At 42.4% G+C, this 18106-nt stretch overlaps 1 protein-coding gene across 2 annotated transcripts in view; it reads left to right on the top strand.

Annotated features, from left to right (window-relative positions):
- LOC126172546 (cyclin-J) overlaps positions 1 to 18106 on the top strand; it is a 69241-nt gene that overhangs the window by 17233 nt on the left and 33902 nt on the right. For both annotated transcript variants that reach the window (XM_049920891.1, XM_049920893.1), the window contains exons 2-3: positions 8186 to 8293; positions 11936 to 12107. In XM_049920891.1, coding sequence (XP_049776848.1) covers positions 8186 to 8293; positions 11936 to 12107 — 280 coding nt within the window. The remainder of the gene's footprint in view (positions 1 to 8185; positions 8294 to 11935; positions 12108 to 18106) is intronic.

Raw genomic sequence — 18106 nt, 5'->3', positions numbered from 1 at the left:
ATATAATCTCATGAACTGTTCTGTTACAACTAACCCAAAAAAATTAGCTTGTTGGCATTTTCCGTGATCTTCACGACGTCTTTGATTGTGTAAATTATAGTAGGGAAACTAAAATATCATGACACTGAAGGCATCTCTTTGCATAGATGGAGTCTTGTGTTTAATAATCCAAAGATATTGCATTTATGAGTTGTGCAGCAGGAAGATGATTTAATTCAGAAGAGGAAGTACAAGGGTCATATTTAAAAGTAAGAACCAATTTGTAATGGGGTAAGAGAAACTTTATTTATGAACATAAATTGTATTGCAATCTACAGTGTGCACATTTTTTTCACTTTTCAACATAGTCACCGTGAATATTTAAACATTTAAGTTGTGGCACCAGCTTTTGGATCCTAGCATCAAAGAACTCTGCTGCCTGATGGTTAAACCAGTTAGGAACAATTTCTTTCAGCATGCCATCATTTTCCAAGTGATTTCCACCAAGAAATTCCTTCAGTGTTGGAAACATATGAACATCTGATGGTGCTAAGTCAGGGCTGTGGGGTGGATGGGGGGGGGGGGGGGTCATTGGTCATATACATTATCATTATCTTCTGGGGAAATGTTATAGTAACTTGTTCCTGGCACAGGCAGCAGCAATGAAAAAGGAACTTGCATATTTTTTTATGAGTGCAGGTACAATACAAGGATAAATGGGATTCTGTGTTTAGATTACTATGAGATGCCAGGTATTTAATCTTGGATGTGATGTGAGATACTGTGGTGCTTGCACACTGAGGATCTGATGAAGTAGGCATATCGTATGGTAGTCATGTAACTTGTCTGCCCATGACCTCCCTAAGTGGGCATAGGGGGCATTTACGTTATCATCTAGACAAATGTTGCAGATGAAATGTATACAAGCATTCACGGTTAGTTCTGACTGTCTAGTGTTATTTTATGAGTACATCACACTAGTGGATGTTTGGTAGAAAGAATGATTGTGAGTGTTTGTTTCACATCCTGTGGATATACGTTTCAAAAATTGTTGAGGGCATTGATACAAGTGGAAGTCATTCTATGACTGGCAACAATATTTTCTGTGCGATTGAAATGCTCATCCAAAATTACACACAGATTATTCACTGTTTTCTGGGATGATATTATAATATTGTTGAGCAGAATAGGAGACAGACGTTTGTGGAACTATGATCATAGTAATTTCTGATGGCATGCCAAGATTACTTGTGACTTTTTCATATTTAGTTGTAGTCCCACGCCTCAGGCCCATGTCGCTACCGAAGGCAGATCACCATTTATCTGGATGATAGTAGTATTGATATCTGCAGGTATGGCACTTTTGGTGGAGTTGGAGGTCAATGACATAGAAATGATATTTACAGGACAAGATCAATGAGATATCATTTACATGTGAAGAAAACAGAAGTATTCCTGGCACTGACCACTGTGGCATCCTTCATCCTCTAGTGCCTATGTATAAAGTGCACCAATCACAAATAAGTGTCTTGTACCATACCATTGTTGCTTTAAAATTGCAAGCCCATACCTATTCTGTCATTACTGCTTCAGCTAAAACACTGCTAAGCTGTGCTGTCATACATCCAAGTTAGCAGCAGTAGTGTAAAATAAACAGCAAGCTTGGTTAGAAAAAAAGTATGATTCGAGCAAGAAAACACCCAGATTGCAAGCTAGTGGCACAATCCCACAATGAGGCAGTTGTCTGAGAGATAATTAGCAGTTGAATAAGTGGTTGCCTGAGATCAGATGCAACTGCGCTGCTTAATGCTTAGTGTGTGTCATTACTGTGGGCTTGTACGTGGCATCAGAGTGATATAATGAAAGTTTATTCTATTACTGTTTAGTTAAACCGTTATTTAGCTCATATAATTTAAGTTTATTTTATCATTGTTTAATTAAACTGTGATGTGCTTGCAGGATGACTTTTTATTCTCACATACAGCACATTGCTTTCTGTTTTTCCAGTAGTTTTATAACCACAGTAGTGCACCATGTGATTGTCACATTTTTCTGAGCAGATGTTAAACTTGGCAGTGTCAGCTTTGCAGAAGTAAAGTAGCGTCGGTACTGCGGTCTCACATATGTCAGTGGCATATTTTGGGTCATTAGTTACTTTAATTAATGCAGTGCAGTGTTTGTGCTGTAGTGTTTACAAAAGCCAAACAGATATTGTGTCATATAAGTTGAATTCGCAGAAATGTTCAGTAGTTTGATTGCGAATAATATATTCCACGGCTTTGGATACAGTGGATAATATGCTGATTGATCGTTAATCACAAGGTGATTGCGGGTTCTTGGTTTTAGGGGTAGGGTTGACTGTGCTTCCTTTCCATGAAGAATGGGTATGTTTCAGTCTCAGAGGAAAATTGAGTTTCTCTGTTAAGATAGAAACTAAGCTAGTGGCAAGATTCTTGATCATGGTTATGCTGATACCATTGTTGCCTATTGCTTCAGAGGAGATCCTCAGTATTGCTTTTCTCTTTGTATTTATGTTTTAGGCATTGTGTTTGGTAAGTACTTTGATGTTTCTAGTGGGCACAGTTCTTTGCGGCATGAGAGTTGACTTCCATTTATCGGCTGACATCTGAAACACACTTTTTAATTTTGTCTTTCCAACACCCAAGCTACTGAGATTCTTCCACAGAACTGCTTCTGTATATTACATAAAAAGCAACAAGCATGTCTGACTTCAACAATGTGAATGCTTTGTACCCCGTTTTACAGTTTTCTGTAGTGTTTGTAACGTTCATGTTTCAAATTTTCCTTGAAATGTCTGACAAGCATCCCCGTTGTTCATCGTTTGGCATAGTTCAGTTGTCAGCTGAGGAGTAGCAGTTTTTCTTATGTGGATATATGTGTCAGAGCGTGTTTGTTATAGAGAGCAGTGTGTTTATTAAAATAAAGTTCTTGGATTTTGCTATCAGTTGTGGCTCCTCTGATTATTTAATACCATGAAGTTTCTGAGCAATCAGATGTTAGAACATCACAGTTGGTTTTTGTAATGTTCCTACATGTTATGTGATATGATTTGAGCTTTGAGAGCTGCGAGAAGAAGACCAGGAATATTACTCCATGTGCTGAGAGGCCTGGAACTAACATTTGATCTCTATCTCCTACTTTGTCAGTCTTCTCCCCCCCCCTTTCTTGCAATTAACTCTGAGTGTGACTGCGATCTTTTTTCAGTAGGGTTCAGGGTTCAGTTTGCATAAGGCATTGAGTTTGAGATCAGAATGTACATTTGCAACACCAACACCACCACCAAGCTTGTTTTTCTGGACCACCCTAAGAAATATATATCCTGGGAGATGAGCAGATGTGGAGGATATGTGTGGTTGTAGCCATGTTTCGGACAAGAGGATTATTTGGAAGTTTTAGTTGGTGGAAGAGGAGGCTCTTTCCTTCATGATGTGCAGGTGAGGTTGGACATAACAGTGTATTACTAACAGCTCTGGCACATGCTTCCGGGCATCCTGCAGGAGGTTGTTTAAGTTTGTCCCCTGCCCACGGTGAGGGAAAGTGACAGACATATGTGGGAATCGGCATAGCTAAGTGATGACAAAAATTTTATACATCCATGTAACTTGTACTTACAACCGCTGAAGGAGAGGAGATCACTAAGTTAAGATTTTCTGAGATTACAGAAGTATGCAAAATAAAGGAGTATTTGTTGCAAAGAAATATGGTCGGGATATTGCCGACTGAGAGACAATCAACCCTCTGTCTTAAAGGATGAAATGTAGTCAGTGTATGTGTTTTATACTCTCGTGCAGTCATCTGTAAAATGTTACAGGTAGACATCAGGCAGGAAATTGAAAATCCCAGATATTCAAAAGCAAAGTAAAAGAATATCTTGTTTAGAGGTATAAATATTACGTAACGCTAATGTTGAACACAAACATATCTTGTTACATAAACACTTTGTTTAATGTGTCAGATAACAGCAGCAGCTGAGTAGTAAAAGAGGAGGAGCAGTATTTCCTCACATCCCCCTTGCCCAAAGTAACTCCGTCTTAAATTAATTCCTATAATTATGAGAGTGAGTGGGTTAGCTGTAGTCACAATTTGTAGTTAGTGTATTTCACCGAAATAGCCCGCAGTGATGCTTCTCCCTGTCAGTGTGTAACTCTGTTTGTTCCACATCTCTGAAGTCTACTGTTCCTGATGGAATTAACAGAATGTGATGGGTGAATGAATGTATGATGGGAAGAGGCTGACAAATATGCCTGTAGAGTGAAAAAAGAACCACTCATTTAATTTTAAATTCTGGGAATATAGTAGTAATTTTGCAAGCAAATGCATTAGTACAGAGGGAAGAAATGTTTTCTCAAACTCTTATGATGAAAGAAAAATCTCCATACAAAAATAAAAATAATGGTCAAACCATTAGTACCCTCTCTCTCTCTCTCTCTCTCTCTCTCTATATATATATATATATATATATATATATATATATATATATATATATATACAAAGATGATGTGACTTACCAAATGAAAGTGCTGGCAGGTCGACAGACACACAAACATACACACAAAATTCAAGCTTTCGCAACAAACTGTTGCCTCATCAGGAAAGAGGGAAGGAGAGGGATAGACGAAAGGATGTGGGTTTTAAGGGAGAGGGTAAGGAGTCATTCCAGTCCCGGGAGCGGAAAGACTTACCTTAGGGGGAAAAAAGGACGGGTACACACTAGCGCGCACACACACACACATCCATCCACACACATACAGACACAAGCAGACATATTTAAAGACAAAGAGTTTGGGCAAAGATGTCAGTCGAGGCAGAAGTGCAGAGGCAAAGATGTTGTTGAATGACAGGTGAGGTATGAGTGGCGGCAACTTGAAATTAGCGGAGATTGAGGCCTGGTGGATAACGGGAAGAGAGGATATATTGAAGAGCAAGTTCCCATCTCCGGAGTTCGGATAGGTTGGTGTTAGTAGGAAGTATCCAGACAACCCGGACGGTGTAACACTGCGCCAAGATGTGCTGGTCGTGCACCAAGGCATGTTTAGCCACAGGGTGATCCTCATTACCAACAAACACTGTCTGCCTGTGTCCATTCATGCGAATGGACAGTTTGTTGCTGGTCATTCCCACATAGAGTGCATCACAGTGTAGGCAGGTCAGTTGGTAGATCACGTGGGTGCTTTCACACGTGGCTCCGCCTTTGATTGTGTACACCTTCCGGGTTACAGGACTGGAGTAGGTGGTGGTGGGAGGGTGCATGGGACAGGTTTTACACCGGGGGCGGTTACAAGGGTAGGAGCCAGAGGGTAGGGAAGGTGGTTTAGGGATTTCATAGGGATGAACTAAGAGGTTACGAAGGTTAGGTGGACGGCGGAAAGACACTCTTGGTGGAGTGGGGAGGATTTCATGAAGGATGGATCTCATTTCAGGGCAGGATTTGAGGAAGTCGTATCCCTGCTGGAGAGCCACATTCAGAATCTGATCCAGTCCCGGAAAGTAGGAGAGGGAACTGTTGCCTCTTTCCTGATGAGGCAACAGTTTGTTGCGAAAGCTTGAATTTTGTGTGTATGTTTGTGTTCGTTTGTGTGTCTGTCGACCTGCCAGCAGTTTCATTTGGTAAGTCACATCATCTTTGTTTTGAGGTATATATATATATATATATATATATATATATATATATATATATATAATAGAGGGAAACATTCCACGTGGGAAAAATATATTTAAAAAGAAAGATGATGAGACTTACCAAACAAAAGCGCTGGCAGGTCGATAGACACACAAACAAACACAAACATACACACAAAATTCTAGCTTTGGCAACCAACGGTTGCCTCGTCAGGAAAGAGGGAGGGAGAAGGAAAGACAAAAGGATATGGGTTTTAAGGGAGAGGGTAAGGAGTCATTCCAGTCCCGGGAGCGGAAAGACTTACCTTAGGGGGAAAAAAGGACAGGTATACACTCGTGCACACACACACACACATATCCATCCACACATACACAGACACCAGCAGACATTTGTAAAGGCAAAGAGGCCCTGTGTCCATTCATGCGAATGGACAGTTTGTTGCTGGTCATTCCCACATAGAATGCATCACAGTGTAGGAGGTCAGTTGGTAGATCACGTGGGTGCTTTCACACGTGGCTCTGCCTTTGATTGTGTACACCTTCCGGGTTACAGGACTGGAGTAGGTGGTGGTGGGAGGGTGCATGGGACAGGTTTTACACAGGGGGCGGTTACAAGGGTAGGAGCCAGAGGGTAGGGAAGGTGGTTTGGGGATTTGATAGGGATGTACTAAGAGCCACGTGTGAAAGCACCCACGTGATCTACCAACTGACCTGCCTACACTGTGATGCATTCTATGTGGGAATGACCAGCAACAAACTGTCCATTCACATGAATGGACACAGGCAGACAGTGTTTGTTGGTAATGAGGATCACCCTGTGGCTAAACATGCCTTGGTGCACGACCAGCACATCTTGGCGCAGTGTTACACCGTCCGGGTTATCTGGATACTTCCTACTAACACCAACCTATCCAAACTCCGGAGATGGGAACTTGCTCTTCAATATATCCTCTCTTACTCCAGAATTTCCTCTCCAACCTCAACTCCTTTGGTTCCATCAGATTCACCTGGTCCTACTCCAAATCCCATGCCACTTTCCTTGATGTTGACCTTCACCTGTCCAATGGCCAGCTTCACACGACCGTCCACATCAAACCCACCAACAAGCAACAGTACCTCCATTACGACAGCTGCCACCCATTCCACATCAAACGGTCCCTTCCCTACAGCCTAGGTCTTCGTGGCAAACGAATCTGCTCCAGTCCGGAATCCCTGAAGCATTACACCAACAACCTGACAACAGCTTTCGCATCCCGCAACTACCCTCCCGACCTGGTACAGAAGCAAATAACCAGAGCCACTTCCTCATCCTCTCAAACCCAGAACCTCCCACAGAAGAACTACAAAAGTGCCCCACTTGTGACAGGATACTTTCCGGGACTGGATCAGATTCTGAATGTGGCTCTCCAGCAGGGATACGACTTCCTCAAATCCTGCCCTGAAATGAGATCCATCCTTCATGAAATCCTCCCCACTCCACCAAGAGTGTCTTTCCGCCATCCACCTAACCTTCGTAACCTCTTAGTACATCCCTATGAAATCCCCAAACCACCTTCCCTACCCTCTGGCTCCTACCCTTGTAACCGCCCCCGGTGTAAAACCTGTCCCATGCACCCTCCCACCACCACCTACTCCAGTCCTGTAACCCGGAAGGTGTACACAATCAAAGGCGGAGCCACGTGTGAAAGCACCCACGTGATCTACCAACTGACCTGCCTACACTGTGATGCATTTTATGTGGGAATGACCAGCAACAAACTGTCCATTCGCATGAATGGACACAGGCAGACAGTGTTTGTTGGTAATGAGGATCACCCTGTGGCTAAACATGCCTTGGTGCACGACCAGCACATCTTGGCGCAGTGTTACACCGTCCGGGTTATCTGGATACTTCCTACTAACACCAACCTATCCGAACTCCGGAGATGGGAACTTGCTCTTCAATATATCCTCTCTTCCCGTTATCCACCAGGCCTCAATCTCCGCTAATTTCAAGTTGCCGCCACTCATACCTCACCTGTCATTCAACATCATCTTTGCCTCTGCACTTCTGCCTCGACTGACATCTCTGCCCAAACTCTTTGTCTTTAAATATGTCTGCTTGTGTCTGTATATGTGTGGATGGATATGTGTGTGTGTGCGAGTGTATACCCGCCCTTTTTTCCCCATAAGGTAAGTCTTTCCGCTCCCGGGACTGGAATGACTCCTTACCCTCTCCCTTAAAACCCACATCCTTTCGTCTTTCCCTCTACTTCCCTCTTTCCTGATGAGGCAACAGTTTGTTGCGAAAGCTTGAATTTTGTGTGTATGTTTGTGTTCGTTTGTGTGTCTGTCGACCTGCCAGCACTTTCATTTGGTAAGTCACATCATCTTTGTTTTTAGGTATATTTTTCCTTTGTGGAATGTTTCCTTCTATTATATATATGATCACAACCTTGTCCATGTTGATCTTCTCATGTTGAAATTGTTCAATTTGGTTAATAACATGACATTTTTCAAAGAAAAACTAAATTAAATGTAACATTTTCCCCTGCTTTGCATTGCAGTTAAATTTATTGTTTTACAGATGGCGTTAGTAAGAAAATGGTGGACAACTGATTATGCAAAAGATGTGGTTAGCTCGCTACGTGAAAAAGAGCGTCAGAGGATTCCATTCAACTTTCGTTCTCCTCAGGTAATGAAGTTAAATTTAGTGTTATACTGTCTAGCATCTAATCTGATGTATACACATTGGAAAATCCTGTAAATTTCACTAGTCTGCTTAAAACTCGGAACCATTCATGTTAATCAAAAGCTAAAGTCAGAGAATGACACATTGCTAGATATTAAAAATGTTTTCTATCTTTGTGCCTTTGTTATCACCACTGCACTCCAACTCTACATTTGTGATCTGTCAGATAAATATTTACCCCACTGATTCATTTGGATTTAGCTAACATGCTGGTTATCGGTTTCGAACAACTCGCTATTAACACGCTGGAATTTGTATCTCAAATGGCAAGTTTTTGTTACTAAATGTGCCTTCCTGCACTCTGTCACCCTCATAATTCTGTGTTTGTGAGGACTGTTCTCTCCTTCCAGTGATAAAAGAACAGGAAACTACAGATTAAATTATTGTTCTAACTTCTCTATTTGTTTGCCCAGTTGAGTTATTCTGGTTTGGGTATCACAGTTAGGTTCATTCTGATGTGTGTCTGTTGTACTTGTGCAGCCTACCATGAACAAATTGGCAATTTTATGGCTAGAATTATTCAAACTGACGAAGCATAAAACACTAATATAAATGTGCACTCATTAGCTGTGTTCTCACCTTGTTACATTATCTACCAGTTATCATTGTACATGATATGATTAAAGACAGTCAATCCTTGTGTAGAGGCCACAGAGCTGTTAAGTGCACAAATGAGAGGTTTAACGATGAAATGATTGTTTGCTCATCACAGTCTGAGAGTTTCTCTATATGTAATGAAACATTTCACTTTGTCTTACTCCCAATTGTGGAACACTATTGTTTTCAGGTAGTACTCAATTTGACATGATTTTTGCCAACAAAATTTCATTCATTTTTAACAGTGTAAGTAAAAGATAGATTGCTACACACCATAAAGATAACAAGTTAAGTTACACACACAAACACAAAACAAGAGCATCTCTCACACACGACTGCCACGCCAGCAGGTTAGCTCCAAGCTGCCAGAGATGGTCAGGTATGCTTGCTTCCATGAATGAATGTGTGTGCATTTCCTTTTCTGACGAAGGCTGTGGCCAGAAGCTAATAGCTAAATATGTTTTAGTTGTGCCTGTGTGCAACTTAATGTGTCATCTTTACTGTAAACAGCAAACTATCTCAGTGTTTTCAAAGATATTTCTGAATTTATGAAACGTGAATGTGAGCCTAAAGTAAAAAATGGGAAAATGAGTAAACTTATTGCCTTATAAGTCAGAGACAAACAATAGTTATTAATAGAGTTTGTTAACAATATACAAGATTCATAAATAATGGATTGGTTACATACCTTGGTATGAGTGACACTGATGGAAACAGATCTTTAATAAAGAAATATATACCATTATCAACTAAAGGAAAATATATGAAAATGCAACAGATGAAGGAAGCAAAAGAGAATACAGATGTCAAAAAACTGAGATTCAGAGAAAAAGTGCAACATGACAAAGCAGGTATGGCGGAGGAGAAATGTAAGGCTGTAGAAGCCTGCACAACTAGGAGGGGAAAGATGCCATCTTTAGGAAAATGAAAGAGACTTTTGGAGGAAAGAGAGGCATTTGTATGAATGTCAAGAGCTTAGATGGCAAGAAAATACTAAGCAAAGAAGGGATAGCTGAAATGTGAAAGGAATAGAGAGTAGGAATGTTCAAAGGAAAAGAACTTGAATACAGTATTATAGAAAGAAAAGAAATAGATGTAGATGAGATAGGAGATAAAATGCTGTGAGAAGAATATGATAGAGCACTAAAAGACGTAAATCGAAACAAGGCCTCTGGAGTAGGTGACATTCCCTTGGAATTATAGAGGTTCTTGGGAGAGACAGCCATGACAAAACTATGCCTTATAGTCTGCAAGATATGAGATATGCAAAGTACCCTTAGAATTCAAGAAGAATGTAATAATTCCTCAGAAAAAGCAAGTGCTGACATGTGACAATATTCCAAACATTTAGCCTAATAAGTCATGGTTGCAAAATATGGACACAAATTATTTACAGAAGAATGGGAAAACTGGTGTGAGGTTGACCTCAGAGAGGATGAATTTGGAATCCAGGGAAATGTGGGAACACATGAGGCTGTACTGACCTCCATGACTTATTTTAGAAAATAGGTTGAAGAAAGGCAAACGTATGTTATAGCATTTATCAATGTAAAGAAAGCTCCTAACAGTGTTGACTGGAGTAAAATCTTTGAAACTGAACATAGGAGGTGTAAAATATAGGGAATGTAAGATTCTCTAAAATGCACAAGTGAGCCCATATGTGCAAGTAATCGACGGAAAAAAAATCTCATGATGGTGTAGAGTCTTAAAAATAATAATGGTACCCAGAGCGGTGACGTAGTTTGTTGATGGAGGTGTTTTGCTGACATGCTGAAGGTTGTAGTTTGGAATCCCATCAGATGTTTTTTAAATTTTTGTTTTTAAATCTTTAACAGAATGACTTTGATCTTCATTTTTATTAAAGTGATTGGTTTAAATTTATATTTTTTATTTATAATCCTTTGCCACATCATTTTATTCATCACATTAGCTTTTTTACATGTTCTTGTGTTTTCCTCATATCATTCCTTTTTCACTTGGAATCTTGGTCCTTGTGAGTGATGTTAATTACCTTATGTATTAACTTTAATTTTAATTTCTTCTGTTTTATAATTTCATATTTTTGCCCTTGTTATGGCATTAATTATTTCTATTCCTCATCTTGCTTGAATTTCTTTAATTAATGCAATAAATGTAGTAAAAAGTACATTTATGACACCATTGAATAGACAATATAAGTGGATTATTTCGTCTTTAGTTTCTTAAATGATAGATTGGTGTTTTGAAACATTTAAATAATGCAATAGATAAATAAAAATAATTAAAATCACATGCACAAAGATTCCAAATGAAAAAAAGTGTGACAGTAAGAAAAAATGAGAACAAATAAAAAACTTAATATTGTGCTTAAAATGATGTGGCGAAGGTTTAGTTACAAAAATAACAGTTTAAAAATAACAATTTGAGAGCAATTGTCAGGCTATGAACCCACAACCTTGAGTACGTCAGGAATGTACCTTAACCACTTCACTTCACCATTACACTGGATAACAGTATTATTTTTAAGATTGAAGAGCATCATACAGAATTATTATTCATGGATTACTCACAAAAGAGGACCTGCTGGGTGTAATACCTGTGACTCTAACCTATAACACTATATAGTTGATTGCACCTCTGGGGACATTTCTTTGTCAACTAATTTTTTATTATAAAAAATTTGCTATTTTCCCATCCACCAGCACTTTTTACATATTATTTAAGTATTACGTTCATTATTAGTCAATTCAGATAACGATTGTGTCTCCTAGGTGTTTCTGTATTATTCAGGTAATAAGATTAGTAATTTTTCTATGTGTATGTAGTTGATTTCACTAAATCTGAAATACCTCTTGTAAATGTGATGGTGACCATAAAGCCAAACCTGGTAATTTTTTAATTCTGTGACTTATTTGGATACCAAGGTCACCAGTCTCTCTCCTCCAATGCTATATGGTCATAGAGGCCTCCTTTCATTTTCTGATATTGCTGTTATTTACTTTTTTTCAGATACAGTACAGAAGTCATTTAGTTAAATGGATCTGCAACATAGCTGAAGGATTGAAACTTAGTAGTACAACAGTTCATTTGGCTATATATATTCTTGACATTTTTATGGATAACCATAGTATTGCCCTGGAAAGTCTGAACTTACTAACATTAGTATCTGTCTTGTTAGCAGGTAGGTGTGGATGCTTTTTTTATTACTTATAATCCACTTATTGCATTTGATAGCACAAGCAATGCTCAGAGTTGAAATTTGAATTTCATGCCAAGTGTTACAGGGGCCAGTTCTATAACAGTATGTACAATACTGCTCATAAAAGTACAAAGAACTTGTCCATGTAAGTGTAATTGAGTCTTCTTCGCTAATTTTCTTTTGGCCTGAAGGCCGTACAGCCATTTGTGATTGAATTATGCATTGCCCTTCGCGGGGCTCATAACTCCTTTGTAAGCATGGAGCTCATAACTCGTTGCAGTACTCATGATTTCTAGTGCTGCAGTCCCACTATCTGGCTGTTCTTGTTCTACATAAATACCCTGCAAGCCACTGTACAGTGCATGGCAGAGGGTACCTTGTCACTCCTTTCCCTGTTCCACTTGTAAATGGAGCAACCAAAAAATTACTGTCTACATGCTTCTGTACAAATCATGTTTTCTTTTGTCTTGTCTTCGTGGTCCCTACGGGATGTACAAGGGTGGTTTGAAAAGTTCTCGGAATCACCATGAAAGGTCAGCACTAGTGCAACGAGTTGTTCACATGATATTCATAGAACTGTTGCCTGTAAACATGTGCCATGTCAGTAGTCTTAGTGGTGATGTGGCCCTGTTGTTGTTCCTGCATAAGATTTACGAAGATGGAAAAAATTGAGATTCAAGCAGTTATTAAGTACTTCATAAAGAAAGGTATGAAAGCAATGAATATTCATGCCAATTTCCAGAGTACACTGCAGGACTCTGCTCCTTCATATTCAACTGTTGCCAAGCGGACAAATGAATTTAAATTTGGTTGGGAGAGCTTAGACGATCCGTGCAGTGGTCGGACAGGATATGTCACTCCTCCAGAAATCTGCAAAAGTGCACGAAATGGTCATGGAGGATCGCCGATTGAAAGTGTGTGAAATTGCTCATGCTTGCCAGATGTCATCTGATAGGGTATATCACAATTTAACTGAAGAATTAGAAATGAAAAAATTATCTGCAAGATAGGTGAAGCAACTCTTGACGCTGTATCAAAAACGCATAATGTTTGGCCCGTTTTAGGAGAAACAGACAGGTTTTTTTGCACCAGTTTGTGACCACAGATGAAACTTGGGTGCACTAAGATACCCCAGAGACAAAACAAGAGTCAAAGCTGTGGAAACATGCTTATTCTCCGCCGCCAAAGAAAGCAAAGACAATTCCTTCAGCGGGAAAGGTCATGGCATCAGTGTTCTGAGTTGTGAAGGAGATTCTGTTTGTAGATTATCTCCCTACTGTGCAAACAATTACTGGAGAATACTATACTAACCTCCTGGACAAATTGCAACAAAAGATACGCGAAAAAAGGCCAGGTTTAGCAAGGAAGAAAGTCATCTTCCATCAAGACAATGCGCGCCTGCACACGTGCCATCGCCATGTCAAAATTACATGGACTAAGGTATGAATTGTTGCCACACCCACCTTGTTCACTTGATATGGCTTCGTCAGACTACTATCTTTTTCCAAAACTGAAGATTTTTCTTGGTGGACGAAGATTCACTACAAATGTAGAATTGATAGAGTTGACAACTATTTTGCAGGCCTGGAGGAAACTCATTTTCTAGATGGGATCAAGGCACTGGAACATCGTTGGACCTAGTACATTAATCTACAAGGAGACTACATTGAAAAATAAAAGAGAGTTTCAGTGATGTAAGTACTTTTTTCTATTCCGTTCCGAGAAATTTTCAAACCACCCTCATATACTAGTGACAGTTGGATCATTCTGCAGTCTTTGTCTTCTCTCCAGGGATTCCCATTAGAGTTCTGGCAGCATTTGTGTAATACTTGCATGTTGATTGAATGTACTGGAAACAAATCTAGCAGCACCCCTCTGAATTGCTATAATGTCTTTCTTCAATCTGCCCCCAGGGGCTCAGCATTCATTTGTTGGGTACGGGCTTGGCGACCCCGGGGTTCCTGAGCTGGGGACTGGTAAGCGCCACCTGTCCCCCGTCACCATAAGCTCTGAGCATACTTCAGCGACCACCGTGCGGCGCGGCGGTGGAACGTTGTGTGTCTCAGGGAATGGGGATCTTGGCTTGACCGCCCGGATCGCGAGGATGGAACAAACCTCTATAAAAAAAACCTCAATCTTCCGGTGTGCTCCGCGCCTATGAGATGCATGGCTGTTGAGGTGGAACAGTTGCAAGCGGGCAACCTCTGGGGCACCTACCACACTCCAGCTGTATAGGGCTTACTCAGGCATGCGGGGCTCTGTCTGAGCGGACCTTTAGTTCCCTAGCTGCTCGTGGGATCGAGATGGAACCCTCGAACTTTTCTTCTTTTCCTCCCAGCGGAAAGGGTGGGCCGCTGGTAGGTTCTAACACCCAATCTAACAAGAGGGCTCGTGTAGCCAGTCCTCCTAATTCAGGTACTAGTAACAGAACGCATTCTGCTTCTCAGAATGTGTTTCTCGTAATTAAAAGAAAAGATGGGAGTTTTGAAAAAGTTTTGCCATTTTATATACAGAAGGGCTTAGAGGGTATTGCTGGCACGTTAAAGTCTGTAAAGCGCTTGCGCAATGGCACCTTGCTGGTTGAAACATCTAGCTTCCAGCAAGTCCAGAACCTTCAGAAGGCACAATTTCTTGGGGAGTTTGCGATAGAGACTGAATTTCACACCACCTTGAACTACAGCAAGGGTGTTGTGACTTGCAGAGATCTTGTCGACATCCCCCAAGACGAACTGAAGTCTGAATGGTCCCGGGAAGGAATTATCGACGTGCAACACGTTATGAAACGGGTGGATGGTGCTCTCATAAAAACTGACTCATTTATTCTTACGTTTAACAGCACCAAATTGCCAGAGCATGTGAAGGCAGGTTTCCTACGTCTCAGTGTACGGCCTTATTACCCCAATCCCATGCGGTGTTTTAAATGCCAACACTTTGGCCACACTACTCTCGGCTGTAAAGGGGAAGCCACTTGCGGGAAATGTGGTAAAGCCGCTCATGAGGGAGTTGATTGCTCCTCTCCTCCCAAGTGTGTCAACTGCTCTGGGGATCACCCTGTGTGGAGTAGGGAATGTAGAGTTTTCCTTGAGGAACGGAAGATCCAGGAACTTAAAACCACCAAACGCATCCCGTACGGTGAGGCAAAGAAAATTTACCAGTCCCTGCAGCCGCCCACGTTCGCTGCTTCCTTTTCTTCCGTTCTGAAACAGCCAGTCTTGAAAACTGATGCCGCTACACAAACGGAGGTTGCTACTGTCAGCACTAGCACCTGTGTTTGTCAATGTACATGTGCTGCTGCTGTTCCTGTGAAGCCTGCTGCTCCTCCCCGGCCTTCTGACCAGGCCGTGGTAGCTGACGTCACGGAACTTCCTGCCCCTTCCCAGGTCCAGTCTTGTGCCATGCCTAGCGCTTCTACACCCCCTACTGCTTCTGAGGTTTTGGCTCCAATGCCACCTCAGGCCAGAAAATCGAAGCACAAGCCAAAGGTGAAGACTCGCCCGCTAAAGGAGACTGAAGTTGTACAGTCTGCTGATGTGGATGTCATTCTCTCTGACGTCTCTCTCGACTCCTCTTCTGAGGCGATGGAGGTAGATGCCAGACTGGGGCAATCGTCTCGCCCCAAAACTGAGCCTCCACCTGTTGTGGGTTCTCCTCCCCGACAGAAAGTGCGACTGAAGGTACTCCCGCCCCGATAGATGGCTCCCATTATTCAGTGGAACATGAATGGATTCCGGGCACATGTGGAGGAACTGCACCTCCTAGCACGGCAACGCCCCCTGTGCTTGTGTTTACAGGAAACACATCTAAAACAATCTGATGCTCCTGTACTCAGGGGCTATAGGTTGTATCGCAAAGATGACCTGACTGGAGACAGGGCCAAAGGCGGAGTCGCCGTGTTTGTCGATAATGACCACCACTCCTCTGCTCTCCCCCTGGATACTGACCTGCAAGCAGTTGCAGTTGCAATTTATTCCGGTCGGAGGCTTACCGTTTGCTCCCTTTATTTACCCCCTCTGGATGCAGTGAACTTAGAGGCTCTCACAAATCTTATCGACCAACTCCCCCGCCCGTTTCTCCTCCTGGGAGACTTCAATGCCCATCATGTCCTGTGGGGCTCCACTTCTATTTGCGCTCGAGGTCGAATTTTAGAGAGCCTCCTAACATCTCAAGTGTTGTGCATCCTCAACACAGGTACTCCGACTCATTTCTCTAGTGCTACAGGGTCATTCTCAGCCATTGACCTATCTTTCTGCTCTCCAACCCTCACTGACTCCGTTCACTGGGAGGTCATTGACGACCTACATTCCAGCGATCACTTCCCTATCCGCATTCATCTCCTGGATGGTGTATTGCTGGAGCAGCGGCCACTATCGTGGATGATTGGCAGGGCTAACTGGCCACTGTTCACTCGGTTGGCTGTCTTTGACCGCCACAACAGCGTACAGGAATGGGTGGATCACATCACGCTTGTGATCCACCATGCTGCTGACCTGTCCATACCACAGTCTTCTGGCACTCTTAAGCGGCGCCTTGTGCCTTGGTGGACAGAAGAGTGCCGTTCAGCCATCCGTGACAGGCGTGCGGCTCTTCGCCGATTTAAATGCTGCCCAACAGCGGTCAATCTTACCGCTTTTCATATCACGAGAGCCAGGGCACGCCGTGTCATTAAAGAGAGCAAGAAAAGGTCATGGCATAAGTTTCTGGACTCCATCAACCGTTCCACTTGTTCCACAAAGGTATGGGAAGCCATCCGGAGGATTTCCGGTAAACGCAGCCGTTTACCAATAGCTGCAGTCCTGAACCAGGGATGCCTCCAAACGACACCCAGTGCCATAGCCCAGTCGCTGGCAGAGCATTTTGCACAAAGTACTGCCACTGCAACCCAGGATCCAGCGTTTCGTCGCTACCGTGTGACTGTCGAAAGAGCGAATTTGAACTTTCGGTCGAACGGTTCTGAGGCCTACAACTCCCCTTCCTCCATGTGGGAACTTGAGTCGGCTCTTACTGAGACTTCTGACACTGCACCAGGTTACGACCGCATCCGGTACTCCATGCTTAGACATCTGCCAGCGGCGTCAAAGGAAATCCTCCTTGAATGTTTTAATCTCATATGGCACACAGGAGTGTTCCCAACCTCGTGGAGGGAGGCAATCCTCATCTCTCTCCTCAAACCAGGTAAGGACCGCACATGTCCCAGTAGTTATCGTAGTATCGCCTTGACAAGCTGTGTCGGAAAGACTCTGGAACGGATGGTTAACCGTCGTCTGGTCTGGCTGCTAGAGACCAGACAGCTCCTTAGCCGCTTTCAGTGTGGATTCCGAAAATTTCGATCCACAGTCGACAACCTGACCCTCCTCGAGGCGGTTATTCAGCAGGCTTTCCTCCGTCAGCATCACTGTATCGGTATCTTCTTTGATATCAGTAAGGCATATGATACTACTTGGAGACACTGTATTCTTGCACAACTGCATCAATGGGGCTTTCGTGGCCGCCTCCCTATTTTCATTCGGTCTTTCCTGTCTCAGCGGTTTTTTCGGACCCGCGTTGGTAACACACTGTCTGATCGCTTTGAGCAAGAGAACGGTGTCCCCCAGGGCAGTGTTTTAAGCGTTACCCTCTTTGCCATAGCAATCAACAGTATAACATCTACAGTGAGGAGTCCAGTACAGTGCTCCTTGTTTGTGGACGACTTTGCTGTTTTCTGTTCCTCCTCTAGTGTTGCATCCGCGAGCCGTCAATTGCAACTAACGGTGCGGCAGTTAGAGGAGTGGGCTGCAAAGACGGGTTTTAGGTTTTCTGCCGATAAGTGTGTTTGTGTTCATTTTAATCGTTCTCGTCGTCTTTTTACGTTGCCTGCCTTGCATATGGGGGATACTGTCCTACAGTTTGGAGACATAGTGTGGTTTCTGGGCCTAATTTTTGACTCCAGGTTGTCATGGTTGCCACACCTACGTGACTTGAAAGTCAGAACGCTGAAGGCACTG

This window comes from Schistocerca cancellata, chromosome 1, assembly GCF_023864275.1.
Source record: "Schistocerca cancellata isolate TAMUIC-IGC-003103 chromosome 1, iqSchCanc2.1, whole genome shotgun sequence".
Lineage (NCBI taxonomy): Eukaryota > Metazoa > Arthropoda > Insecta > Orthoptera > Acrididae > Schistocerca > Schistocerca cancellata.
This window is presented reverse-complemented; position numbering and strand designations above follow the sequence as displayed.